This window comes from Patiria miniata, unplaced genomic scaffold (assembly GCF_015706575.1).
Source record: "Patiria miniata isolate m_02_andy unplaced genomic scaffold, ASM1570657v1 HiC_scaffold_29, whole genome shotgun sequence".
NCBI classification, from domain to species: domain Eukaryota; kingdom Metazoa; phylum Echinodermata; class Asteroidea; order Valvatida; family Asterinidae; genus Patiria; species Patiria miniata.
In genome coordinates, this window is record NW_024037068.1 from 27951622 (window position 1) to 27979510 (window position 27889).

General features: G+C 39.4%; 2 protein-coding genes across 5 annotated transcripts in view; one reads left to right on the forward strand and one right to left on the reverse strand.

The window, feature by feature from the left end:
• Positions 1-15654, forward strand: part of LOC119736024 (glycogen synthase kinase-3 beta-like) — a 30707-nt gene extending 15053 nt beyond the window's left edge. For 2 of the 3 annotated variants that reach the window (XM_038210011.1, XM_038210013.1), the window contains 8 exons: positions 3429-3634; positions 4244-4345; positions 4970-5083; positions 6919-7049; positions 7709-7815; positions 8347-8540; positions 11832-12018; positions 12592-15654. In XM_038210011.1, the coding sequence (XP_038065939.1) occupies positions 3429-3634; positions 4244-4345; positions 4970-5083; positions 6919-7049; positions 7709-7815; positions 8347-8540; positions 11832-12018; positions 12592-12743 (1193 nt within the window). In that variant the 3' untranslated portion in view covers positions 12744-15654. The remainder of the gene's footprint in view (positions 1-3428; positions 3635-4243; positions 4346-4969; positions 5084-6918; positions 7050-7708; positions 7816-8346; positions 8541-11831; positions 12019-12591) is intronic. The other variant, XM_038210012.1, reaches the window with a different exon arrangement.
• Positions 15655-21407: 5753 nt separating this feature from the next.
• On the reverse strand, positions 21408-27519 carry LOC119736105 (39S ribosomal protein L37, mitochondrial-like). 2 transcript variants are annotated; one of them, XM_038210117.1, is made up of 9 exons: positions 27360-27519; positions 25891-26175; positions 25175-25307; positions 24295-24425; positions 23586-23701; positions 23268-23418; positions 22994-23031; positions 22219-22364; positions 21408-21936 (listed from the first exon to the last, which is right to left on the reverse strand). In XM_038210117.1, the coding sequence occupies exons 2-9, from the start codon at positions 26133-26135 to the stop codon at positions 21604-21606; spliced, it is 1293 nt and encodes a 430-aa protein (XP_038066045.1). In that variant the 5' UTR covers positions 26136-26175; positions 27360-27519; the 3' UTR covers positions 21408-21603. The 2 variants fall into 2 exon arrangements, with proteins under 2 accessions (XP_038066045.1, XP_038066044.1); XM_038210116.1 differs by lacking the exon at positions 22994-23031 and having other exon boundaries at positions 23230-23418.
• Positions 27520-27889: the final 370 nt, after the last annotated feature.

The window sequence follows — 27889 nt, forward strand, 5'->3', positions numbered from 1 at the left end:
GAAGAGGTGAGCCATTTGAACTGTGAAATATGGCTTCCATAAGTTCAAGTTGGGGTCATGCATCACGCAGTGAAGTTCATATCCATTGGCAGTGTACGCAGGCCATTCTGCTAAAGAGTTTGTTAACCTTTCTGCCAACATGGTTTCAATGTGTACATCCATGTGTATGATGGGCAGGATCGAAATGCATCGTGATGTGATATGTGTGGCACCTTGGTACGTATACATGTACATTGTTGCATACATGGACACTAGTATGCACATTTTGTGACTTGGCATTGAGCTGATGTCACGGTTGCTTTGGTGAAGGCTAGTACAAATGATACAATGTGCAAATGTGTACAAATCTAGTTTTCACTGTACATTTTGTGTACATGTACACGTACATCAGTTATCACGGTTTAAGCCTACAAATCATACCAAAAAGTCCAAGATTACTTTGCAACATCTAATATTGAAACAACAGAGTACAGTGTATAAATCTAGTATACTCAACATGTACTTGGTACTGGTAAATGTAACTTGTACTAAAATCACGTCAAAACGTTAATAAAAACGGAAGAAAAACATGGGATTTCAACATCATTATATAAAAGGGTCTATCCTTTAGGCCTGTCTGTCAAATTTTAACAAAATTTTCCCAACTCATTTACAATTTGCATACAGGGTGGTTAAATTTGCTTAGCATTGGACATTTGTCACTACATTGTCATCACTCGAGAAAAATATAAAACGCATCTGTCTGTGATGAATGCAAAAATGTGCATTTGGGAAAGATGATGAAGTACATACATGTACATGTATGATGTACATGTACATGTACCGTAATACACACATTAAAAAATATACATTCACATGTACATGTACAGTCTGCATACGTGCTTTGTATACATGTACACTTTAACTGTACACACACAGTTGTACCATACGTATACACGTGTATTATATTATACATGTATTCAGTTATGTATGGTGGTGTGAGGTCATGTTCACAATAATTGTATAACCCAATTAAGCTGACCCTACAGTGTTGTCAACTTATGCTGTAGGAATTAATTAGTGCCTGCCTGCTGTGCTGCGTGCATTGCATCAATGTGGATTTTACATACGTAATGGGTCATATCAGAGTACAGGTACACATGACTACATGTACATGTACAATGTACCATTACATTGTGTGTAACTGGGTACATGTGTGATGTACATGTACAATAAAAACCTGAACGTGTGTTGTATTGTTGATTATTTTCATTGAGATATGGGGATTCCTTTTGGTACATGTACACGTACATGTATTACATGTACAGTGTACATGTTGTGTATTCAGTGATAACATTTACAAGTACCGGTACATGTAATGTACATTCAAACCTTTGTTACTCATTAAAGATCAATAATTCAGTGTTAAAGAAACTAAATGTTTGCTGATCTTAATCGAGATAAATGTGTGTGAATAATTTGCTTGAGTACATGTCAACATACAAACACGTAAGCATATACCGGTACATGTACATTTTCCCCTTCTGTTAACAACATTTCAGGCTTCAGAATGCCTTGTTCTGATCTATGGTACAAGGTTATCACTGCTTTTAGAGGCAACACTAAGGTTTTGTCCTTAAATGTTTCTCCCTCTCTCAGCCTGGAGCCTTGACTGTTATGTAATCTGTAATCACTGCAAGTAAATCATTTACAGTACATGTACTGTAATGTACATGTACATGTACATGTACTTGCACTATTTCCATACAAGGACATAGTTTGCTCTCACTAAACATTTGTTCGTTCTCTCCGGTGGAAAAACTGGTTTTTTTTACTGTCTCTGACAACAAAATATATTTGATAAAATTGATGTCAAAACAAAATTTCACCAGCAAAAATTTCATTTGTTGTTATGATTTTAGAACTGATGGGCGTATTCTTCTTGATTCTTGTCTCATTCTCATTTGGGCCAAAATGTTACTTAGGCTAGGACAAACAAAGCTGATCAACCTTCAAGTCCCTGTCTTAAGTTGCATCCAAATTGGTCTTGACTAGGGCCGGCAGTACACACGTGTCTATGGGTAATGGCTTCAGCCACTTCCATAGAGTGCATGTGTAATTGCAAGCCATAGCCAAGAAGATTGTACTTGACTATGGCTGGCAGTACACACCTGTCTATGGGTAATGGCTTCAGCCACTTCCATAGAGTGCATGTGTAATTGCAAGCCGTAGCCAAGAAGATTGTACTTGACTATGGCTGGCAGTACACACCTGTCTATGGGTAATGGCTTCAAACACTTCCATAGAGTGCATGTGTAATTGCAAGCCATAGCCAAGAAGATTGTTCTTGACTATGGCTGGCAGTACACCTGTCTATGGGTAATGGCTTCAGCCACTTCCATAGAGTGCATGTGTATTTGCAAGCCATAGCCAAGAAGATTGTACTTGACAATGGCTGGCAGTACACACCTTTCTATGGGTAATGGCTTCAGCCACTTCCATAGAGTGCATGTGTAATTGCAAGCCATAGCCAAGAAGATTGTACTTGACTATGGCTGGCAGTAACGCACCTGTCTATGGGTAATGGCTTCAGCCACTTCCATAGAGTGCATGTGTAATTGCAAGCCATAGCCAAGAAGATTGTTCTTGACTATGGCTGGCAGTACACCTGTCTATGGGTAATGGCTTCAGCCACTTCCATAGAGTGCATGTGTATTTGCAAGCCATAGCCAAGAAGATTGTACTTGACAATGGCTGGCAGTACACACCTTTCTATGGGTAATGGCTTCAGCCACTTCCATAGAGTGCATGTGTAATTGCAAGCCATAGCCGAGAAGATTGTACTTGACTATGGCTGGCAGTAACGCACCTGTCTATGGGTAATGGCTTCAGCCACTTCCATAGAGTGCATGTGTAATTGCAAGCCATAGCCAAGAAGATTGTTCTTGACTATGGCTGGCAGTACACCTGTCTATGGGTAATGGCTTCAGCCACTTCCATAGAGTGCATGTGTATTTGCAAGCCATAGCCAAGAAGATTGTACTTGACAATGGCTGGCAGTACACACCTTTCTATGGGTAATGGCTTCAGCCACTTCCATAGAGTGCATGTGTAATTGCAAGCCATAGCCAAGAAGATTGTACTTGACTATGGCTGGCAGTAACGCACCTGTCTATGGGTAATGGCTTCAGCCACTTCCATAGAGTGCATGTGTAATTGCAAGCCATAGCCGAGAAGATTGTACTTGACTATGGCCGGCAGTACACACCTGTCTATGGGTAATGGCTTCAGCCACTTCCATAGAGTGCATGTGTAATTGCAAGCCATAACCAAGAAGATTGGACGCAGCCTTAGCCAGTGTTTGCATTCAAACAAGATTAGTTTCCAATTGGATCAAGATTGCTATTTGTTTCATGTATTTACTGAAATGTCTTTTTCTTCTCAATTAGACAAAGATGGCAATCGGGTCACGACAGTCATGGCGACGTCGGGCGCTGTCTCAAACGCCAGACAAGAGGCCTGCAATGTGGAGATCTCGTACTCCGAAACCAAAATCATCGGCAATGGGTCGTTTGGTGTGGTACATCAAGCCAAGCTCACTGATACAGGAGAGATGGTTGCAATAAAGAAGGTCTTACAAGATAAAAGATTTAAGGTGAGAGGTTAAAGGTCATTCAGGAACCTTTCCTTTATGAGTTGGTAACTTGCTTTTATCAGTAAGTTTAACAGTGTTTGGATTGAACATGTGGGATCATTCTTTGATTTCAGATGTTATTCACCGAATCTGTCTTTCCTCAACATTCTAAATTTTGCTTGTGCTTGCGTTATTAAACTTGATTTATCATGGTCAATCTTCTGTATTCTGTTGTAAAGCAATGGTTGATGTTGTAAGATCCGGTACGATGAAGTAAAGGTCTTCCCTCATACTGTGAAACTTCTTGCCAAGATCTTGCTTTACACTTCTTGTAACTTGTCACAGATGAAACAAAATACATGTACAGTGAAATCTTGACAAGTCAAACCTCAAGGGAACAGGTTTAAAATTCAACTTAAGCAGAGTTTTGACTTAAGCAGGGTTTTAAATCATTGTTATACTACTGAAGGCAATGGATTCTTTGTTTGACTTAACAGCTGTTTTGAGTTATCAGAGTTTGACTTACCGACATTTCACTGTATTTACAGATTCCTTCTTTCTCACCACTTTGAGTGGGCCTTGGACTCATGGTTATAGATTTTTAAAAAATATCATTGTTTCTGTGAATAGAATCGAGAGTTGCAGATCATGAGAAAGCTTGAGCACTGCAATATCGTCAGGCTGAAATATTTCTTCTACTCCAGTGGTGAAAAGTCCAGCGGCTCGGGAAAGGTAAAGTACAATTTCAATTCTGCATCTGGGAGTTTTTCCAAGGCCTTGAAAACTATGACACGTTAACCATTTCCTTTTTCCTAAACCAGTGCATGATGAATCACAAGGCAGATTGTATAGATGACAGGCATGCTGTAGGTCAATGTTGTATGTATGAGTTCAATGTCAGGCGGATTACAGCATTGTGGGAATGGGAGAAGTGGGTCATGCTAAGTACAGGTGGGAAGGTCAGATAGCTGGGGTGAGCTTTCCCTGGGAATGGGAACATTGTACACTGTCTGTAGTAGGTGAACTGATGGAAATAGACTGTATGCATTATGGGTGTTTCTGCTGGTGCTCTTGATTTTATTTGGTAACAATGTACAAAAATGTTTACCATGCCTACCTTAAACTCCACACAATACATGTACATACATGTACACGTATGTAAAGTCTATTGTGTCATACATTGTCATTGTACCGGCACATGCATGCCAATAATCTCAAGCCTATCTACATTGTATCTTACATTTTTTGTTTTTGCAGCTTTTTTGGGGTTCCTTTTTCTGTTGCTTAGTTTTGTTCCATTCTGGTCTTTCTTGTCATTTATTTATACTTTTCTGTCTCCTTTTTTTTGTCTGACAGCAGAAAGATGAGGTGTATCTGAATCTAGTGTTGGAGTACGTTCCAGAGACAGTGTATAGGGTAGCGAGACATTACAGCAAAAACAAGCAGACGATACCAATATTATACGTCAAGGTAAGGCCTGTGTAATTGACCATTGCCATGTCATAGTATCATGGAAACACAGGCAGTGATCTCTTGGAAGCCATTTTGTGTCCAACTTAAGACACCATGGCATACTGTGTCTTGATTTTAAAGAGTCAATATATTATCATGGTACCGCTTAGTGTGGGCAACGATCTCTTTGAAGCCATTTTGTGTCCAACTTAAGACACCATGGCATACTGTGTCTTGACTTTAAAGAGGCAATATATTATCATGGTACCGCTTAGTGTGGGCAACGATCTCTTTGAATCCATGTTGTGTCCACCTTAAGACACCATGGCATACTGTGTCTTGATTTTAAAGAGTCAATATATTATCATGGTACCGCTTAGTGTGGGCAACGATCTCTTTGAATCCATGTTGTGTCCAAATTAAGGTACCGATACCACTGAGAATAGGTCTTCGATGGAAATTGTTGAAACGTAAACTGTGCAAGTTTGATCAAGAAACATTGGTCACCTAGTTGATAAGTAAGTTACACCTGCCAGCTTTTAGCAATGTGTGAATGTCTCTAGTCAAACACTGATCAAAATGTCACCACAAAACGTCTTGATCATGGCTGCCTGCTGTGCAACATGATGCAGATAGCTATTGCAACCAACGATGTGACCAACCTTGGAATAGCCACTAGACTACCAGTAGATACGCTGTGGGCTTGAGTGAATTAGTCCATCTCTGGTTAGCCATAGTTCCTGCTGTGCAATATGATGCAGATATTGCAACCAAGGAAGTGACCAACCTTGGACTAGCCACTAGACTACCAGTAGATACACTGTGGGCTGGAGTGAATTAGTCCATCTCTGGTTAGCCATAGTTCCTGCTGTGCAATATGATGCAGATATTGCAACCAAGGAAGTGACCAACCTTGGAATAGCCACTAGACTACCAGTAGATACACTGTGGGCTTGAGTGAATTAGTCCATCTCTGGTTAGCCATAGTTCCTGCTGTTACCTGCTGGAGGCAGTAGTAAATGGCCATGGACACAGACATGTTTGTGGGTGGGAGAACATTAAACTTCCCACACGTAACCTATTTGACCTTGCTCAGTTATGCTATAAATTGTGTATAGGTGGAAGTGGAATCCCACCTGATGCAATCCTATGCACCACACAATGGATGAGTGGGTAGCATGTATTAGTGTCTGTGGTAACAAAGGAAATGTATGATGTATGGGAAATGATCTGTGCAATTATTTCCTTTTGTTTCTCATATGGGTTACACCTCATAGCAGTCACTGCACGTCACTGTGATTATTCTTTTCTGAATCACCTTCTGAATCAGTCAAGATAATGGTTATATCGGCTGCAGCATAGTCTCGTGGCCTGATGAATGGGGAACTAATTGTAAAGTGCTTTGAGATTGTTGATATGATGGAAAACACGATATAAACATTGCAATTTATGTTTTATTTATATGTTTATATTTGAAGTTTGTGTCAATATAAGAACATTTTGCAATGATCATTAATCATAATACCCAGTCCTTCAGCTTGTAGATTTTTTATCAGAAGTGATATATTTCATAATGGAACTCTCAGAATCTTTTTGTAATTCACGTAAACTTGAGCCCATGGAAAGCTGAGGCATCATGATACCAGTTATTGAAAAGTCTAGTTAGTACACAAATCCTCCCATATGCTACTCCTTTCATTTGCATGAACAATTTTCCATTGGAATTTAAAGGGGATGTTTGTCAATTTTAAAAGTCAATATTTAACGCAACAGCATTAAGCAAACTTGCATTTTACTGTACAAAGATTACAAGAGACTTTAGTTTGGATATTTTTATTTTCTTTTTTCCCCAGTTGTACATGTACCAGTTATTCCGCAGTCTAGCCTACATTCATTCTCTAGGAGTCTGCCATCGAGATATTAAGCCACAGAACTTGCTCTTGGATCCAGAATCAGGGGTACTTAAACTGATAGACTTTGGAAGGTAGGAATATTTGCAGTTGGATATTTCAGTGGAATACTAGTGTGATGGAGTAGTTGCAAAGTTGTGGTTTAAGACTGACCCAGATCAAAGGTGACAGGTGTTATCAGCTGCCAGGCCTATAACATGTTATAAAGCCAAACCACACCTGCATTCTCGTTCTTAAATACCTGTTGGGTTTCAAAAAACAAATAAGTATGAGAACATTTTGTACCACCTGTCATATTTCTGAAAGCAAAAATGAATGTGTCAAATGTTGTAGAGTGCATTAGTAAATGACAGAATATGACAGTCTGTACACCACAGTTCCATATAGATTGTGGGTGTTTGTTTTGTCTTTGCAAGAATTGTGTTTAAATTCACCCTCGAGAGACCGTTATTTCAATAACCCCAACCACGGACAACCCTTCAAAATCCAACTGCACGTTTTGTTGGAATCTGTTGGAGAGAGTACTGCACTAGTAAACTGATGATGCTTTACATGGGGTCAGACATACCACCATAATCAGAGTCCAACAGTTTGGGTGTTGAGTTACCATATGGTGTTGGATTTTGCAAGAATGAGGAAGGTTCCTGGTAACTCACTCAAGGGGGTTAGGGTTAATGTGTTTATGAGTTTTGATATATGTGTTTGTACAATGTGGTGTTGTTTTTTTCTGCAGTGCAAAACAACTAGTACCAGGTGAGCCTAATGTATCTTACATCTGCTCAAGGTACTACAGAGCACCAGAACTCATCTTTGGTGCCACAGACTACACATGCAATATAGGTAAGCTAGTAAGTTACACACATTTCAAAGTCAGCATTCCAGAGTCAGGCTGAACTAAATTGTGTTTCAGATTTCAATTATGTTTGACGTTTATTTTACTTAAACACGAAAGTTGTCAAACGATAAACTGTTGTAGTCACTCAGTCTAGTCAATGGTAATTTATATAAAGTTTGCGTGACTGAAACTACTTTATTTGAGTCAATCAAAGTTGTTCCTAATACTTTTGGTTTCAGCAAAGGCCACCTTTGACGTGATACCTGACCACACATTACATGTATTCTGTGCTTTAACTTGATGTCATTACACATATTAACTGATACTCAACCAGGCCCAATTTCATAGTGCTGCTTAACAGTAAGCAGAAAAGTTATATTAACTATAACAGAAAATGAATGGAGATTTGTTTATTGTTTCATCACCAATTAACCAACTTGTTCCTCAAAGGTAAGCATGCCTATTGGGTGATTACTGCTTACAGTCTCAGATTGTGTGCTTAGCATTTACAACTTATATTTCTTTTATGTGCATAGATGTATGGTCAGCCGGCTGTGTCCTAGCTGAATTACTCCTGGGTCAGCCAATATTTCCTGGGGATAGCGGAGTGGATCAACTAGTAGAAATCATCAAGGTTCTAGGCACTCCGTCACGGGACCAAATCCATGAAATGAATCCCAACTATACAGAGTTCAAATTCCCACAGATAAAACCTCACCCATGGAACAAGGTAAGCACCGACATACGGTAAGGCTGTTTCACACAATCGTTTCACCTACATGTACCCAGGTTGATACTTTACAAATGACTTGAAATTTGACTTGTAATGGACATGACTGAATCAGTTTTAACAAACATGTAAAATAATGTGCCTTTCTGAAAAGCATAAACTCAGTAGATAGTGATGCTGCAAGAGCGGCACGAGTCTTACGTACTCAACACTGTATTAAATGGCTCATAGCAAGGCAGGTGTGTTACAGAACTGTGGAGAGCTGCTGCCTGATTAAGAGATGTAGTTGGAATATATCTTGCTTAGGAACAGTAATGCTGAAGATAATACCAGACTTGTATGACTCGTGACTCAAACTCGAGTCCGACTCGAGTCACATTTTTAATGACTCGGACTCAGACTCGAGTCACTTTGACTTACGACTCGGACTCGGACTCAGGGCTGTGGACTCGGACTCGAAGTGACTTGTGACTCGACGGAAATTACCGCACTGCACATGCGCACATACGTAAGTCGATCGTTTTCTTTACTGTGCAATACATGTACAGGGCGCTCGATGCGGTGCGTGCGTGGCCGTGGCCGGTTACCGATATATTGATTACAGAAATCAATGTACCGAAACTTGTACCCCGCCGTCCGCACGTAATACTGCATTGGTGCAAGATTGATAGGGTAAGGTACCAGACTTTTCTTGTCAGACGTCCTGTTGTTCACACGTGTATTGCTGTCGCATCGTGATAACGCGATATGAATAGTCTGCTGATCTGCCCGTTTCGGTAACGTTACATGTAGATCATGATGACATCCACTCCAAAAATTGTCAATTTTTGGTATCTTAACTTCAAGAGAAATGCCAATGGAAGATCAAGTGCAGAATGCAAGTTCTGCAAGAGGAAAATAGAGGAGAAAACCGGCACTACGTCAAACTTCGATCGCCACCTTTTACTATATCAAAGGTGACTCTGAATCTCTGAATTCCCTAAAATGTACGTTTTTCCAATGCAATGTTAGAGGTGACTCGTGACTCGGACTTGGACTCGACCTTTGTGACTCGTGACTCGGACTCGGACTCGACCTGGAGGACTTGGGACTCGGACTTGGACTCAAGAAATGTGACTCGGACTCGGACTTGGACTCGATGTTTCGTGACTCGAATACAAGTCTGGATAATACTACATTGTATGTTTCTAGACCACAAGACAACCGATCCCTAACCCTAACTGACATACTTGTAAACAATATGGTAAGGCCTTGAATATTAAACTATATAGATCTGAATCAAATGAGGTTTTGCCCTTCACCAACGTGTAAACACTGTATACTCAGTGTGTTACCTCCCGAGTGAAAGTTGGAAAAATTCACTCGGGTGGGACTCAAACCCACGACCTCCTGCTTTCTAGTGCAGATGTCTTGCCACTCGAGCACCTAGCTAACAGGGTCGGTTGGCTGGTTCGAATCTGATGTACATAACAGCGGGTACATCAGATTCGAACCAGCCAACCGATCCCGTTAGCTCGGTGGTCGAGTGGGAAGACATCTGCACTAGAAAGCAGGAGGTCATCTAATTTGATTTATATCACCCCGACGCAAAAAAAATCTGCCTTGTAATATAGATCTGCTTTGTGCACAACCCCTGTGCCGGTATTCTGGCCATGCATTACTTCTGATGCTATTGATCTCCGTAGCAAGTTGTAACATTCCTTTATCCCTGTGCAGGTATTCTGGCCTAGCATTACTTATGATGCCATTGATCTCCGTAGCAAGTTGTAACATTCCTTTATCCCTGTGCAGGTATTCCGGCCTAGCATTACTTCTGATGTCATTGATCTCCGTAGCAAGTTGTAACATTCCTTTATCCCTGTGCAGGTATTCCGGCCTAGCATTACTTCTGATGCCATTGATCTCCGTAGCAAGTTGTAACATTCCTTTATCCCTGTGCAGGTATTCCGGCCTAGCATTACTTCTGATGCGATTGATCTCCGTAGCAAGTTGTAACATTCCTTTATCCCTGTGCAGGTATTCCGGCCTAGCATTACTTCTGATGCCATTGATCTCCGTAGCAAGTTGTAACATTCCTTTATCCCTGTGCAGGTATTCTGGCCTAGCATTACTTCTGATGTCATTGATCTCCGTAGCAAGTTGTAACATTCCTTTATCCCTGTGCAGGTATTCCGGCCTAGCATTACTTCTGATGCCATTGATCTCCGTAGCAAGTTGTAACATACCATTATCCCTGTGCAGGTATTCTGGCCTAGCATTACTTCTGATGCCATTGATCTCCCTAGCAAGTTGTAACATTCCTTTATCCCTGTGCAGGTATTCCGGCCTTGCATTACTTCTGATGCCATTGATCTCCGTAGCAAGTTGTAACATTCCTTTATCCCTGTGCAGGCATTTCGGCCTAGCATTACTTCTGATGCCATTGATCTCCGTAGCAAGTTGTAACATTCCTTTATCCCTGTGCAGGTATTCCGGCCTTGCATTACTTCTGATGCCATTGATCTCCGTAGCAAGTTGTAACATTCCTTTATCCCTGTGCAGGTATTCCGGCCTTGCATTACTTCTGATGCCATTGATCTCTGTAGCAAGTTGTAACATTCCTTTATCCCTGTGCAGGTATTCCGGCCTTGCATTACTTCTGATGCCATTGATCTCCGTAGCAAGTTGTAACATTCCTTTACCCCTGTGCAGGTATTCCGGCCTTGCATTACTTCTGATGCTATTGATCTCCGTAGCAAGTTGTAACATTCCTTTATCCCTGTGCAGGTATTCCGGCCTTGCATTACTTCTGATGTCATTGATCTCCGTAGCAAGTTGTAACATTCCTTTATCCCTGTGCAGGTATTCCGGCCTTGCATTACTTCTGATGCCATTGATCTCCCTAGCAAGTTGTAACATTCCTTTATCCCTGTGCAGGTATTCCGGCCTTGCATTACTTCTGATGCCATTGATCTCTGTAGCAAGTTGTAACATTCCTTTATCCCTGTGCAGGTATTCCGGCCTAGCATTACTTCTGATGCCATTGATCTCCGTAGCAAGTTGTAACATTCCTTTACCCCTGTGCAGGTATTCCGGCCTTGCATTACTTCTGATGCTATTGATCTCCGTAGCAAGTTGTAACATTCCTTTATCCCTGTGCAGGTATTCCGGCCTTGCATTACTTCTGATGCCATTGATCTCCGTAGCAAGTTGTAACATTCCTTTATCCCTGTGCAGGTATTCCGGCCTTGCATTACTTCTGATGCCATTGATCTCCGTAGCAAGTTGTAACATTCCTTTATCCCTGTGCAGGTATTCCGGCCCAGGACTCCGTCTGATGCCATTGATCTCTGTAGTAAACTCCTGGAGTACACACCGTCTTCTAGGATATCGCCTCTTGATGCTTGCTCCCACAAATTCTTTGATGAGCTTCGAGACCCGGGTACTAGGTTACCCAATACGCGGCCTCTTCCACCGTTATTCAACTTCACCGCACAGGGTAGGTGCAGTAAACTCAACACCTTCACTCAGGCTTTCTAATGGGAGTTTGGTGGCACTCGTCCCCACCTTGCTCCCGTGGAAAAGCGCACATGTGAACAAAGCATGAGATCATTATTTCTCAGGGCTATTGTACTTGGTAGTGGTGGCCGCCTGGCCGATAGTGGCAATAATGAACAATTGCGTTATCAAACAATCTTTGGTTGTCCCCATTGTGTTCTATTTAGTAGTGTTCTACTGTAAAATGGTTGATACTGCTTAAGATCTGTTGGAATCATCAATATCAGTGAAGGACATTTTTCCCAAAATCTAAATTTCCCCGTCCCTTGTATGCGCTATTTTTTGAATGGATGAACAGTTCATGTGTACAAGCTAATACTCCATAATCCCCATAGTGTTTGTTGACATAGAAACCCTTGCAAATTCTAGCTCATGGCCTATGTAACATCAGTTTCAAGGTTTATAATGTACCGTAATTTGTTCTTTAAATTTTGTTTTTAACAATTTGCATTTTGTTTGGCACGTTGTGTTTCTCATTGAAACTTAACTATGTCCATTTTGTGTCTGCTTACAGAACTAGCAATCAAACCGTCACTCAATGACATTCTTATCCCGCCACATGCGCGGAGAGATCCAGTCAGCTCATCTCAGGGAACCAGTGAAAGTACAGCCACTACTAGTTCGGCAGGGTTACCGATCAGTGGGGCCATAGGAGGTGGGAACTAAACCAACTCCGCCCCCTAAGTAGTGACCTCTCCAAGCGCCCTAAGGTACACTTGTAGCACAAAGCAGGGGTTTTAGATATTCTGGGTTCATTTGTGTACTGTCTGATGTTGAAGGAATGTACATGGTAAACTAGTTACTGCAGGAATTTACCAGTTTATCTTGTGATAAACCATGGTTTAAAAAACAACTAGCCGAATTGAATGTCATCAGGTTGTATTTGCCCTGCTGTTTAAACTTCAGTGTTGACTGTTTACAGGTTAATCTGGTGTTCGCTGGTTAAATTTGTATTGATCCAGATTAAAATGACTGCAGTTTAGCCAGGTAGCAATGGTTAAAGCATGGGTTACAGTTGAGTATTCTGGTTTAATACCTGCAGTATGTCCAAGTATGTGCTAATATTTAATCCATCAATCACTTCAACATCAGATAGTGTACAGAGGATGGAACTCCCTGTAACTTAAGTATTTCAATATGTGTACAGATCAGATAATTAAGGAATCCTTGTAAAATATTCCCTGTTGTTATATACAAAGTCTCATATTAATGATGGGGCTAAAAATAGGTGTCAATAATCATCCAAGAATCATATCTTAATTTATTGCTCAGAATGTGGCTTTTTTTTTTTTTAGAATATCCTGCTTCCAGTCTCAGATTGTGGGTCATGTGGCATGCAGAGAAATGCTGCCACAATGAGTTTAAAAGCCAGCATTATAAAAAAAAACAAATGAAGGAAAACATGATCCAACTTTCATCAGTTGTTGCTGAATAAAATTGACTCTTTTGGCTTTCTGGGATACACAGCGTGTTTTTGGATATTAGTTGCACTTGTTTTTAGCCCATGTACAGGATTGGGACGTCATATGTCCCTTTAAATTAAGACCATCGTTAGGGGAAGAATGAGGAATAGAGATGTCTGGTGTAACTTCTGACAGGTGCCAACATTGCAAAATAACCTGCTAACATCTCAGTTGATTGTAAATTGATTACCCAAAGAAAACGTGTACAGTGGCTTGAATTGTCCCTCTCATTTTGTACCATTCCTGAGATCTGATATATTTCTGCTATGAAAATCTCGAGATAAAACACTGGATATCCTATTCCTCATTCTTTCCTTGTGACCTTCTTCCAACTAGTATTCCCAGTAAACCCGATGTTCATTTTGTAAAATGGACAATCTGTACATATAGTTTGGATTATTGTATTATTTACTTCGTCATATCTGTGTACTGATCTCAATATTCTTTTTCCCAGTTTCCTTTGGTAACCATAGTGAAGTTCAAACTGTAAATCCCCCTTCCCCAACTTTGTACTTCAAGTTCAAAATAGATGATTGAATATAACCAGGAGTATACTATTGTAATGATCATTTGAATTGGATCAGTTTGAAGTCAGGATCTTGAATTCTGTGGCATTGTTTGTCCTTTGTTCACAATACTATGTCACACCATTCTAATGAATACTTGAGCTGAGACTTAAGCGTGGTGTGCATTATCTGTTCCACATGTTCCAACTGAATTGCTCACAGATTATACTGATTCACTACAGTGTTTTGTTTGCAAAGTGCCAGTGCCTGTATAATATTCATCTCAATAGTTTGATTTTTAATAGGTCCCTACTGTGAATGTAAGAATGTGATGTCTGTTGTTGTTACACCTTTGGTTTGTGGGTTGGCTGTTCTGTTGATCATTAGTGTGATTCCATTGTCTAGTCATTGTTTACTTATAGCTGCAACCCTGCAAAAATCTGAACATTTTGTCCATCAATTTTTTAAATAGATTTGAATGGATGTTGGTCCAAATCAATGGTCAATATTGGAGACATTGAGGTTGTACAAGAGACAAAAGGCAACACTAGCCAATCAAACTCGTTGTTATATGAAGGAAGAAAACAAATTCAACCAATAACAGATCTTGATATGTATGATTTTGGAGAGCATCAGATCTCTTGCATCAAAAGTATTCTCCCTTTTGGAACCTTTTTTATTTTATTAAATGTCAATTTTTAGTAGTTTTTGCACACTCAAATTTGAAAAAATGTGAACAAGGTCTCGTAGTCTCCAAAAACAACATCTAAAACAGATTTTGAAGATTGTAAGATGTTCAATTTTTATCGTGTAAGATTTAAGGTTGAGAGACGAAATTGTGGAAAATTTGAACAATTTTTAAACGTGTGTCTTGTATTTTTAATGACTGAGCCGTGAATATTGTGTCTGAAGCCCTCCTCTAGTAAGAAGTGGCAATTTTCTGTTTTTAATTGATTTTTGTTCATGTTTAAGTCCATTTATATCGTTGTTGGAAAGTCAAAGACTCCACCATACAGTGAAAACCATTTCCGTAACAATGGCAACCATTTAGTTAGTAACGAGGCAGGAAGTTTATACTGTGTGTGTACCATTGAATGTCGAAATACTACTATCAGCCCATTTCTGTTAGTTGGTCAGACTTCGAATCTGAGACAAATGTTTGAATATATCTTTCTATGGGAGCCTTTACAGCATTAATGGCACAGTGATTTGTAAATTTGTACAGTCAAGGGGGCTATTTTTTAGTTATTCTTTTATTCTTTAGAAAAGTGTAAATTATTGAGTTGATTTCTTAAGGAATCTTATGAACTCGGATGTGATTGGCCTTGTGTTTTGGAACAAGGCAGTTTCACATCCAAGTTGTCCTATTTTCCTTTTGTTCAGTGATTTGTTGATGATTAACTCAGTTTTGTAAATCATAATTTCTTAACACACACACACACCATACACCCCACCATTTGTAGTTGCTACGGATAAATGCTTGTTGTCCTTAGCAACAAAGTTGCCATGGTGATTGGCGATATCCATGCAAAGTAGTTGTCTGAAAGTATCTATAGATAAACATGTGAACATGAATAAAACAAGCCTACCGTGTAAAGAAACTCCCAACTTCATCTTCGTCACGTCTTATTTTTGTGTCCCCTTTAAAAAATGTTTAACGTGGACTCCCATTTTAGCATTGGCACTGTTTTAAGGTAAATTATTGATGAAATGCACTTTTTTAGCAACAGTGATTTTTCAGAAGATTTAAGATAAAAATATCATTATGTAGTAGACGTCACGTGAAATGGAGTCTCGTGAACTTACAAGGAAAGTACACGTTTAGATCAAAAGAGCCACACTAACTGATTGATTTCTGGAAGAGACATGAAGCATGTATTGCTTACAATGCTGGTGTTACATTGTCATATTTGTAAGCATTATTTGTAGGCATATTTGTAAGATATGTTGCATCTAAAATTGCTTTAATTTTTTCCTAAGAACCCCCCTTCCTATGCCTCGAGCCCTGCCCCTGCCTAGTGCCTGCTTTGCCCAAGCTATTGACATGTCATGAGTTCTGACATTTGTACATTTTACGACAGTGGTTCAATAGACCATTGCCATGTTGCAGTTGTCTTGAGTTTTCCCATTCAAATCAACGTAACCAAAGTGAGGCTGGAAGGAAAAATAGTCTGGTTCCTTTTTGCACAAAATGAAAATGGTGGCAGCACTGCATGATAAATGTTTATTTACTTCAGGGTTACGCTCAATGGTCGTGGCTACAGACTTTCTTACATCAAGGGAATATCCTTTAGTTTGTGCTTGATTGAAGAACCATTGGCCAACAAGAGTATTTTGGCATGTCAATGTTGTAGTCTTCTACTCATGGTTTCATATGCTCTATTTGGAAACCAGTAATAGAAGTCAACCTACATGTAGGGCTTTATTGAATGGACTACTTGTTCTAAACAAGTGCTATCTGAGGTTTTTCTGAAATGAAGGTCCAATTCTAATTGGGTACTCGATTAAATACCAAAATTGAACGACTCTAAATTTGAAATGGTTTTCTTCATTTCCCCGACCACCCCCCCCCCAAAAAGAAATATATTGATTTCATATCTGAAAGTGTCTGCCTGTGAAAGATTTGTTCAAAACTTGATATTACACATATAGTTTTTTTCTTGTTTGTACAGATTATGCATATATAGATCCCTGTATGGTGTAGGTCATATGAACATAACTTTAACATTTTATCCTTTTTTTTTATTAGTAGTTTTGAGATTTTTTGCTGGTACATTTGTGAAATTGGTCTTCCACATGTAATTGTGAATTTCAAGAAGTTGGGTGTTTTGACCCAAGCAAAAAATAATCATGTGGCTTTTGTTTTTAGGAAAAGAAAATCTGCATATGTGATTGTTAATACAGGAATGCAAGTACAATGTGCTGACATTCTTTTTACTTTCTGAGTGACTGGTCTATAGATTTATTTCATATTGACTCTGCAGAAAAAGTAGATAATGACTAAGAGTGCCATCAATTCACTGGCATTAGAAAACTCAAGGAGTGTGCTAATTTTTTGAATTTGTTCATTTAGTATCATCAGCATAAGGCAGAAACACTTATTAGGGTCTGCACAAAATGACATTAGCACTCATGTACATGTATGGTATCAGTTTCTCACGAGCACTTAAAGAAAAGAAATCAGTCTGCTATCATCTCATCCATTAAACATGTTTGATGCTTCAAAAATGGTGTCCGTATACTTGGGTTTTGACTTTCATTTCATTGTTAATTTTTCTTTGAATTTTAAAAGGGAAACAATAGTATATGCCTTGTGCACTGCAAGCACCCTAGAGGATGTTTGTTGTTTTCATTTAGTTACAATGAATGCACCAATGGTTTACTCATGTCTGTCCTAAATGCGAGGTCCGCTCATAAGTCCGACGCCTCATAGTTCCGACGCCTCATAAGTCCGACATTTTGGACTTATGAGGCGTCGGACTTATGATAATAAATTCCACTTCATAGGTCCGATGCTGCATAAGTCTGCCACCTCATAGCTCCGACACCACAAGTCCAAAACGGCATTTGTCCATTGTCAGACTTATGAGGTGTTGGACTTAGAAGGCGTTGGACCTATGAGGCGAAAATTATGCCTCATAAGTATGAGGCGTTGGACTTACGATACGGCCCCCTTAAATGCATAAGGTAGATCTTTTTGCTTGTTGCTATTTAACCTGGTAGTTAAATGCAGGTGCCTCTCGCATGTAGATGCAAAATGTGTTACTAATGTTCAGGTTTCTGTCGGCTAATATTTTGGAATTTGTAGCTTCCGTGGGCTCAGGAAAAAATTAAATCACTTGTTTTATCGTCACACGACTGTTTCCAAGTCCTTTTTCCTTTTCCTTTTTTTGGGGGGAGGGGGAAGGGGTTTACTGGGTTTTTTTCTTCTGACTTTCCAAGTGTCATTTATGAAAAAGAATTGTGTTATCTTGCCTTTCACAATTTTAACTAGAATGAAAAGAGATTGTTTTTGATAAACTAGAAGGAAATGTACTTGTTACTTTTAACTTTAGTGATAGGAATATTCTTTGACATACTCGAAGTTAGCACTGGAATTAAGCATGGAAATCTGGTGCAGATGTATTTTTTGTGACAACTGATTCTTTTCATTAAGATATAAAATGTGAAATGTGTGATGTAAAATAATTTCATCTTCATAAAATATAAAAAGATTATCTGTGAATAGCTTTGTGATAAAAATGATAATACAGGCATGTATGTCAGGGGAAAGCAAAGAACAATTGGTATTTTTCCTGTTTTAAAGGAGAAATTTCAAATTTGCCATAAGGTCCTGAATATGCCTATGTGTACAGTCATATGAATGTAAACGGAGTGTATTTATACATTTCAAGGTTTAATTGTTTAAAAATCTGTGACTTTGTGCAAGTAGTAGACTGGCTGAAGTCTGTTCAGCATTTTAGTACCGGCAAACAATGTGACCTGTGAATTAGGAACATAATCGCAAGGTTTTAAAATGCATTTATTTTAACAAAACAAAACTTAGAAATTCTCACCATATTTCTCAGCATTGCTCTTGTAGAATGTGTTTATTGTGACCTGTCTGCATCATGTTTATGTTCCTGTTCCATGTAGTAACAATGTACATACTGCTGTGATACATGGTGCAGAAAATTGTCTGTACACCAGAAATACCTCTGAATCTTAAAAGATTTTAGACGTAACTGAACCTGTAAGAAAATAAGCTTGTGGAGGAAATGTGAGACTGGTGGAAGTCTAGTATATGTGTGATGGCATGTTGCCATAGAAACAGTCATCATGTGGTTGTTACCGGTATCTTGGTGTTTCCTTTGTTTATGTTGCTCAAAGTGAGGCTTCTAAAATCAACTTAGGCTGGTGCCTGTTTTATAGTGAGCTGCCTTGTGATTTGTACAATGACCGCGAGATACCTGACCGACATGGCAAGCTATTGTATATTGGTTTCGGCTAGCCCAAGTGTATGTACACAATTCCTTGTACAGATTACAATTCACAGTTTACTAAAAACTTGTTGACTCTCTGTTAATTTTTGTTGTAAAAAAAAAACAAGATACAAGTATTATGGGTAACTTTCCAGTAAAAAAATCTAACAGCGCTTAAGACAATTTAAATATTATTAAGATGATGTTTGTGATGTTTAAATATGGCTTTTAGTAGATGGCACTTTGAAATTCTTTTTATAAATCTGAGTAAATTCCTCGAAAGTCATTCACAAGTTCTTTGTTTTGCTACTCAAATGAACGTTGACAAAGGCATTCCTTTGTCCTTGTTATGAGTGAGTCATGCTACTTGTGATGTGACTTATGATGGACTTGCCTTCAATTCTGTTGAAGATGCATTCCCTGTGCTATTTTCAAGTTTCATCCTAAAAAATTGGTTCCTTGTCTAAATTGCTATTTTGTCTAGGAATACACAAGTAATTCACTTTTGAATGACACACCAACTGACAAAAATAGGCACCTGTTTAGTTGTTGAATTATTACTGTACAATTCCGAGTTATTGGCTGCCAGACAATAATTCCCCTTCTCGCGAGGAGGCCGATTCCTGCCCCACAATCAGTATCGATAATGTATGGACTGGGAGCCAGTCTACTGGCAAAGCGGATCTCTTTGTGTCCAAAACAAAATGTGTTTTTTTTTTCAGTGGAATAAAACAAACAAGTTTGTTGAAAATGTATTAGTAGAAGCAAATAGAATTTGTTGAAGATCATAGGGAATGCAACTTGAAGCACGAGAACCCATATCCATTTCTCTGCTGTCATTTCTCCAAGACCCTAGTTGTACAGTGCACCTTGTGGCTATGTCAAGCCACAGTTTGTGAAGTCCAGATTAAGAATTGTACAGTTATAAATAATTATTGTGGACAACAACAAAATGTGGATTCCTGTTTACGATATTGCACTTTGAATATGATGAATGATTTAATTGATATATGTCCATAGAGGTAGCGCAACAATCACACAACTTGTACAGTTTGTTATTAAAATATAAAAAGTAAGACACTCACCCCTCAAAACTTCCCTTAATCCCCTATAAACTGTAATGGAATCTTCCATTTTTCATTGTGATATATGGTGGTCTATTACAGTTCTGAGCAAACATGGGGATGGGGAAAGTGATGAAGGGTGAATGATGTTTTTAACAGAAAAGCAATTGTGTCATTGTTCTGTGTGATTTCATTTTGTGACACACGTTATTGACCTCAATGTTTTGAAACCACACAAAATCAGAATCTAGAAAATCATAATTTTATGTAATGCCAGATAATTATGACGTCTGAAAATTATACAGACTGACAAAACTGATGAAGTAATCATTACCTCATGATGCGAAATGGTTGACATTCAGATGGGAAATCTTTCAGAGGGCATACAAATACTTTCCAATATAATTTGATCCATAAATAGTGATAAAAGTTGTTCCGTTTTGTCTCAGTAACTGACTGTCACTTGTGAATTAGACTGGTTACCTATCTCACTGACTGACTGGCTCTTATGATTTAGACTGGTTACCTATCTCACTGACTGACTGTCACTTGTGAATAAGACTGGTTACCAACCTGGACTCCATAGTCGCGTGCGCGTTCCTTCACTAACCCCTGGCCGTGATGTACACGTAAACGATGCTGACTGGCGTATTCAGAGCGTACTGCGCGGGCATTTCCGAAGACTGCACGCCGGGCGCGCCCATAATGCGCCCGCGTGCTTTGCATATCACGTCACTCACGAAATATTTTTGTGATTCAAAACTCGCGATGCCTGTACGATATGGATTATGGCAGCCTCGTTTTCGCAAAAAAAAAAACCTGTATCTTCGGTTGTAAAGGGGTGAAAGGGGTACGTACATTTAATACAAATCTTTGCTAAATAACGCAACGTCCAAACCTTATGTTTGAAAGGGTTGATTCTTCAAAATCACAACTTTATAAACATTTTAAAAGATGGCGTCGGATGTAAAACGGATAAACTGCAGCCTAATTATAATGTGCCATATTTTGACACATCTAAATTACACAATTCCAGGGGTTGAGATTGCGCAAGGCATGATGGGAAACAACATGGCGCAGCAAGATCTCGTACCCATGGGAACGAGGTTGACTGGTTACCTATCTCACTGACTGACTGTCACTTGTGACTTAGACTGGTTACCTATCTCACTGACTTACTATGATATGGAATGTCCCTCTACAACTCCTTTACCTTATAAGGAGATTGTCATGCAAAACACAGCTGGGCTGGTGTAGTGTAGTGTGAATTTTGGACTATGATATACTGATTCACTGGTAGTATTGCGCATGCCTACGTGAGGAATATGAACGTTCAACCAATGAGACGTTAAAAGGCACTGGTTTTCATGGGAGTCCAAATCTTATGCGACACTGGAAAAGTGTTTAAGACCAGCCAGCCACGTCATTATCATCTGCTTAAGACCAGTCACATGATGGGCTCTCGACCAATGGGAATGGGTAAACTACATTAGGTATTTATGAATGACAAATACATGCCAATAATCTCCACATCAATTCACTGCTCCATTAAGATAACAGGCAAGGAACTTCCTAAAGACATCAACATCCAATTCTCTGCAACCAAGCTCTGGGTCTCGACGAACCAATGGACGAATATATCGTCTGTCTGTCTTACGATTGCCCTTCGTGCGTCGTATCTTCAGTAGTGGTGGATACATGTCCTGATAGAGGGCGCTGTCTGCATCGAGCCACACCATGTTCTTGAGTCCGTCACTGGAGTCTAACTGCAGTGTGTTCAGCTGAACGTGGATGTAGGAAAAGTTGACGCCATTAGTGACGACACACTGGGTGACAAACGGGGTGGGGAGGTCCATCTCTTCAGTCTGTGAGTGTGAGAAAGAAGAAAATAGGTTTATCAACTTGAAATCTACTGTCATTTCAAGTCATCGTTACAAGTCAATCACAAGTCATCCAATCCCAAGTCACATCACAAGCTATTAACATGAACTGCGACAATGGCATTTATTCAGAAAAGCATTGAATGATGATATGAAGGACTCCCTCAACGAGTATGCACAAAGCAAATAGGCTGTTTAAACATCACCAATTAATCTACCTACATGTACAACTAAGCAGACAACTTGACAAACTGACTTGTCACTTACTCCACACTGCAACTTGGCTCTGCACAAAGCGTTGGCAAATGCAAACATGATTCCTCTAGCATTGATCTTTTCAGCTTGTCTCTCATCGTACTCTCCATACATAAACAGAGTGTGTGCGTGAGGGAACGGGTAACCATCATAGAAACCTGCAGTTGTAAGAGACAACGAATCAGTGTATACCTGGTCATAAATCAGAGGGAAATTTGCATGCACATTTCAATTCAATAAATTCAGCTAAGTTAGTTCGCAATTCTTCAGAAAATTGCAAATGAAAGTCAGGATATTTGTGAAAGTATCCTTCATTTTGTTGAACTGCGCTTTTTGTTGAAAGCTAGGATTGATGTATAAATGTAATTCTGATGTCACTGATCAGTTAAGATAAATAAAGGACAGATCCTTGACATCTTTGTTGATCTTACCTAAAATATGGACAAGTTTTCTGTCTCATTTATTAACCATTTACAATGTACTCTAGTTAGTTAAAATTATCTCATTTGTTTCCAATCCATTTAACCCAGTTTCTAGTTTTTAAGCATTACGACAAGGGAAGCTGTATCCTTGTACAAATAGCACGTCCTGAGATCAATGGTTGGGGCTAACTCTAGCTATTTAATCTTTTCATATCCAGTTAGTTTCTAGTTTATAAGCATTCCTACCAGAGAAGTTGTAGTTATCCTTGTTCACATAGCATGTCCTGAGATCAATGGTTGGGGGCTAACTCTAGTTATTTAATCTTTTCATATCCAGTTAGTTTCTAGTTTATAAGCATTCCTACCAGAGAAGTTGTAGTTATCCTTGTACACATAGCATGTCCTGAGATCAATGGTTGGGGCTAACTCTAGTTATTTAATCTTTTCATATCCAGTTAGTTTCTAGTTTATAAGCATTCCTACCAGAGAAGTTGTAGTTATCCTTGTTCACATAGCATGTCCTGAGATCAATGGTTGGGGCTAACTCTAGTTATTTAATCTTTTCATATCCAGTTAGTTTCTAGTTTATAAGCATTCCTACCAGAGAAGTTGTAGTTATCCTTGTACACATAGCATGTCCTGAGATCAATGGTTGGTGCTAGCGGATAGAATGTCTCCAATGTGTGATCACTAGTTTGTTGGATCTCATCTAGACCAGCTAACGGTTGAAGAGGGTTCTTGGATGTCATTAACATGCCTGGCCGACCTCTCACTTGGATCACATTATTTTCTGAAATGGAAAAAACAAATCCACATGCTTCACTGCAACTGATGACATTTTTTTTCAATGGTTACCTTATTGGTGACATAATTGGGATTAGAACCTGGTTCACAGCAGTTGAAGGTGAGGATAATCCCACTGAGCCAACCTGACACCCTGAATGCCTTGTCTCTTACCTCTTGTCCAGCTAGCACTAACGTAGTAATTGGGTGCCTGTGCTCTGCTAAGAATCTCAGGGTACTGTGGGCCAAGTAGACTACAAAGTCTGATTAAGGCCATTGTCGTTGTAAAACTGAAAGGAAAGAAATAAAATAATGTGTTCAATGCCTGTAAAGAATGTACAAGAAGAACTTGACAAAGCAAACCCAGTGAGGTTGATTCCGATTCGCAACAAATTTAGCCCATTGTTGGCATTACGGGGTAATCCTATGTGATAGCACTGCCACGCTCTCTTTACTAGACTACAACTGGTCTAATTGACAAGCGATAATCAGCAAGTTAGTGAGTCAGTCAGTTTCAGAGGCCTATAGACTAACCTCGCTAAGACTTTAACTCTGCTAGAAGCATCTTGAATAACCATTCAGTGCCTGATCATGCCCACAACTACCATACATGTACATGTATGACATTTAAATGTTGGGTTTATTCAACATGTCCAACATGGTAAGCACTGCTTTTGACTATTTTCATTTTACCCACATAAGCAGTGCTACACAGCTTCTCTATCATTACTCAATTTCATGTCCAACTACAAGTACATGTACATATCAGTACACTTCAACAAACTTACTTTAATTTAAGAACTGTTTGACCTACTGTTATTTATTGAGCACTTAGCTTGAATCTGTCACTTTGGCTGAACCTGTTGGTAGGATTAACACTGACCTGTATCTTTTCATTGAGATGAACTTGTTTACTGTATCATATTGTCGGCACTGTCTGATAGACTGCTCTACTTTTTGGTCCATATCAGGAATCTCTAGAGAGGTAGTCAGGTCCTGAATCTGGTTGGGCATCTATGTACAAAAATGAACAAATTAACGCTGTGTGCTTTGCCTCTAAATCAAAAGCAGTTACAAATTCTAGGTATTTTAAGAGAACTCAATTAAAACTCCTGACAGGAAAACTGGCACTCTAGACCGATCAATTAAGCCCACTATGCACTTTGACTGTGTCATGCTGCTTGCTGCTTGTGTCATGAACAAGTGCAAAAAACGTTGGGTTTTGCCAGACATTAGTTGTGTAATGAAGGCTGCAATTGGTCAAGGCTTGAATCACTAATTAGATGACGAGGCATGTGGCTACCCTAATGGATCAGTCACTAGGGGTACAGCTGTGAATTGATGGGTAGTACAGGAACCGGGTACCCGACTGAAAAAAACACATGGGTACCCAGGTACCTGTTAAAGAAGCCCAACCCCACAATTCAAACATCGGATGATGCTGTTCAGATCTATCATAAAGGTTTGCACAATAATACTGTACATCGGTGCATCAATGGAGCATCTTGCTTAAGTGTGTACAGTGTGCTTTGTGGTCAAAACTGCAAGTTTTGCAAGTGTCATAAAGATTTGTTTTCCTATGTAGCCTGGCTTTCAATTTGAACATTCCTAACAAATGACATTCACAACCTTTCTTTTTCCAGTTTTGGAACCAGTTTCTGACATCAACGATCGGGTACTCGGGTACCCAGTTCGGATGCACAGCCCTATCAGTCACCATAGGTTGTAATTAAACATTAAGAAGTTGTGTAACATTCATGTACCTGTCCGTTTCCCATGAGTTTGCTTTTAGTCAACCACAGCGCCTGCTTGACACCTTCCTGTAAGGAGACATCATGGGTGAATAAGTAAGCAACGTCATCATGGTAGTGGGGATTCTCCGGTCCAAAATCTACCCTGAAGATAAGAAATAAACAAATCGAGAAGGGTGATCAATGGGCAAAGGTTAAATGGGTACCTTCAAAACTCCAACCTTTCTGCACGCAGTTGTACCTTATCCACTTCAGAACCTTATTTCATCACAACAAATCAACTTGTAACATTTCAAAGACAAAATGATTCTGGCTTAATGGACAATTTATTAACGAAGAAAATGTGAACAAAAATGTATAATGAAAACAAATTCCCCTTTCATATGAACAGGTCTGCGAGTGCAATTGTTTTTCAGTACTTTATATCTCAGCAAAATATGTATGGTTATGTAAGCTTGAGCTAAAAGAAGGCAAAGAACTTCAAAGAAGCAATACTTTCTGCGAAGGATTTTTTTCTAGGAAATTTAACAAGCGATACATGCAGTAAAGCAATCATATGTATTAACGGCTTGGTTCATGTTCAAAATACATGTACGTAGTCTGGAGGAAACTCAGACAGGATGAGACAAGATGCACAAGACAACTGCTCCTTCAAGACCTTGGCTGCAGAAGGATGTAGGCACAAATTAACAGGACAAAGTCAGTACCTTGGTACGTTCATTTTGTACCTGTTTGAGTATTGTGGATGGTTGTTAGGTAATTCAACTCGTGGTGGTTGTTCAATTGCAGGTTCTAAGCCCAGCATCTCTTCAACAACTCGATGCAGTGGCTTCTTCTTTTGTTTGTTTTTCTCTATTCCACGTTTCAGGACTTCCGGTCGGTATCCTCGATGGAAGAGAAGTTGTGATGATACAGCAGGCAGACATCTTGTGAGGATGGTGGCAGCTTGATGTGTTGTATGAAACAGCGCCATCTCAAAATGTTGCGTCACTTTCTTGGTTTAGTTGTTTAATCTGTAGAATGAGGAGTGATATCAAATCTGGTTTGGCAGTGCGATGGTATGATTTTCTTCCTTTTTGTTTTTTAAAAGAAGTTAAAAGACTAATTTTTGTGAAATTTCATGTTGAAATTTTGATACGCAAACGTGTGCAAATGTATCTGGAAATTTCACGAAAAATGGACATCTGAAAAAGGCAGCACTTTCTGATTAGCCTATATAGAGGGTGAGAATGCTTCTAAAGCAAAAAAACCTACAAAGTAAGCCTAAATGTGAAAATCAAAATGTGGCAAAGTCGACACGTTTTTGTACATGTGGATGTGGGGTCGCACTAAACAGCGTCAACACAGCGTCAACACAGCGTCAACACATGACAGAAGCGTCAACACACCGTCAACACATCCAAAACACATTCTGAATTGACAAAAAGGGCATATAATTGTGAAACATACAATAAAGGAGAATTTCCATTGGATTGAGTTTCCATTTCGTTGTTAAAAATATCGTATTTTCACGCGAAAAAAATGACCTTAACTTGCACGGCCGTTGTCCGCCATCTTGACTTCGCACAAAGCTTGGACTACACCATTTCAAGTAGGGGTGTGTAGGTAATGACATTATCTTGTCATAAATAACAGAGGGCGCCTTGCAATATTATACAATAATGTAAATACCAACGAACAAGTAAAGAAAATTAAACAACAAAGGCAATTGCAGCGTAAACACAGCATTAAATTGTTAGTCTTTACAGATATTTTTAACACTGGCGACCCCGGCCGCGTCCCTCTCTGTTGGTTTATTGTACAACGCTATCACCCTTTAGAATAATGGTATGGTCCGCGCTGCCATTGAGGCAACATGGCGGGTGTTCGGTAGCCGATTTCGGAGCGGCACGGAGAGCCAATTTTCTTGAACTAAAAATCGCGATTTTCAGACGTTTAACCTATTGATTTTAAGCACAAATCTTGTTTCTGTCCATACTGTATGGGTTACATACTGCTTTTGTCAATTTTAATGCATTTTGGATGTGTCGCCGTTGTGTTGACGCTGTGTTGACGCTTTGGAGTGTGTTGACGCTGTGTTGACGCTGTTTAGTATGACCGTGGATGTGTGGCCTATGTTTACGGAGGCAGTCCAGTAAATAGGCCACATTATGGGGCTAGTAATAAGCCAGTGATTATAAGGAGACAATTTTCTTACTTTTTACGTTAGTAAGAGGAATGAGTGTACTTAATCCTCTTCTACTTAATTCAACTTGTTTGATGTCGAATTTATTCATCAACGAGGCAATAACAACCTATTTATCGGGTATTTATCGGACACAATTCGAGCGAACAAACGATCACATGGAGGTCGCCATTTTGAATAACTTATCTCACCAATAGAGGGCGCCGTTCGATATTACGGAACACGTTTTTCTCACCAAGAGAGGGCGCTGTTCAATTTTTACCGAACAACTTGAACAACAGTCCTGCCATTTATTTAGACATTTATTTGGGGCCCAATGATAAGTACATGTTCATGTTTATGATTCCAACATTCATCATCCCCTGCACATAATATTTGATGAACATAATAAAAGTGCCATGAGGGGGATCTTATCAATGCTTCAGTCAGTGGCGCACTCAGCAGGATTTCAAGTTTGTCAGGGGCGCAGCGCGGCGCGGAACGCTTTTCAAACTGGGGGGGGGGGGGGGGGGGGATTCACCAAAAGGGGCACTTGCTCAGAA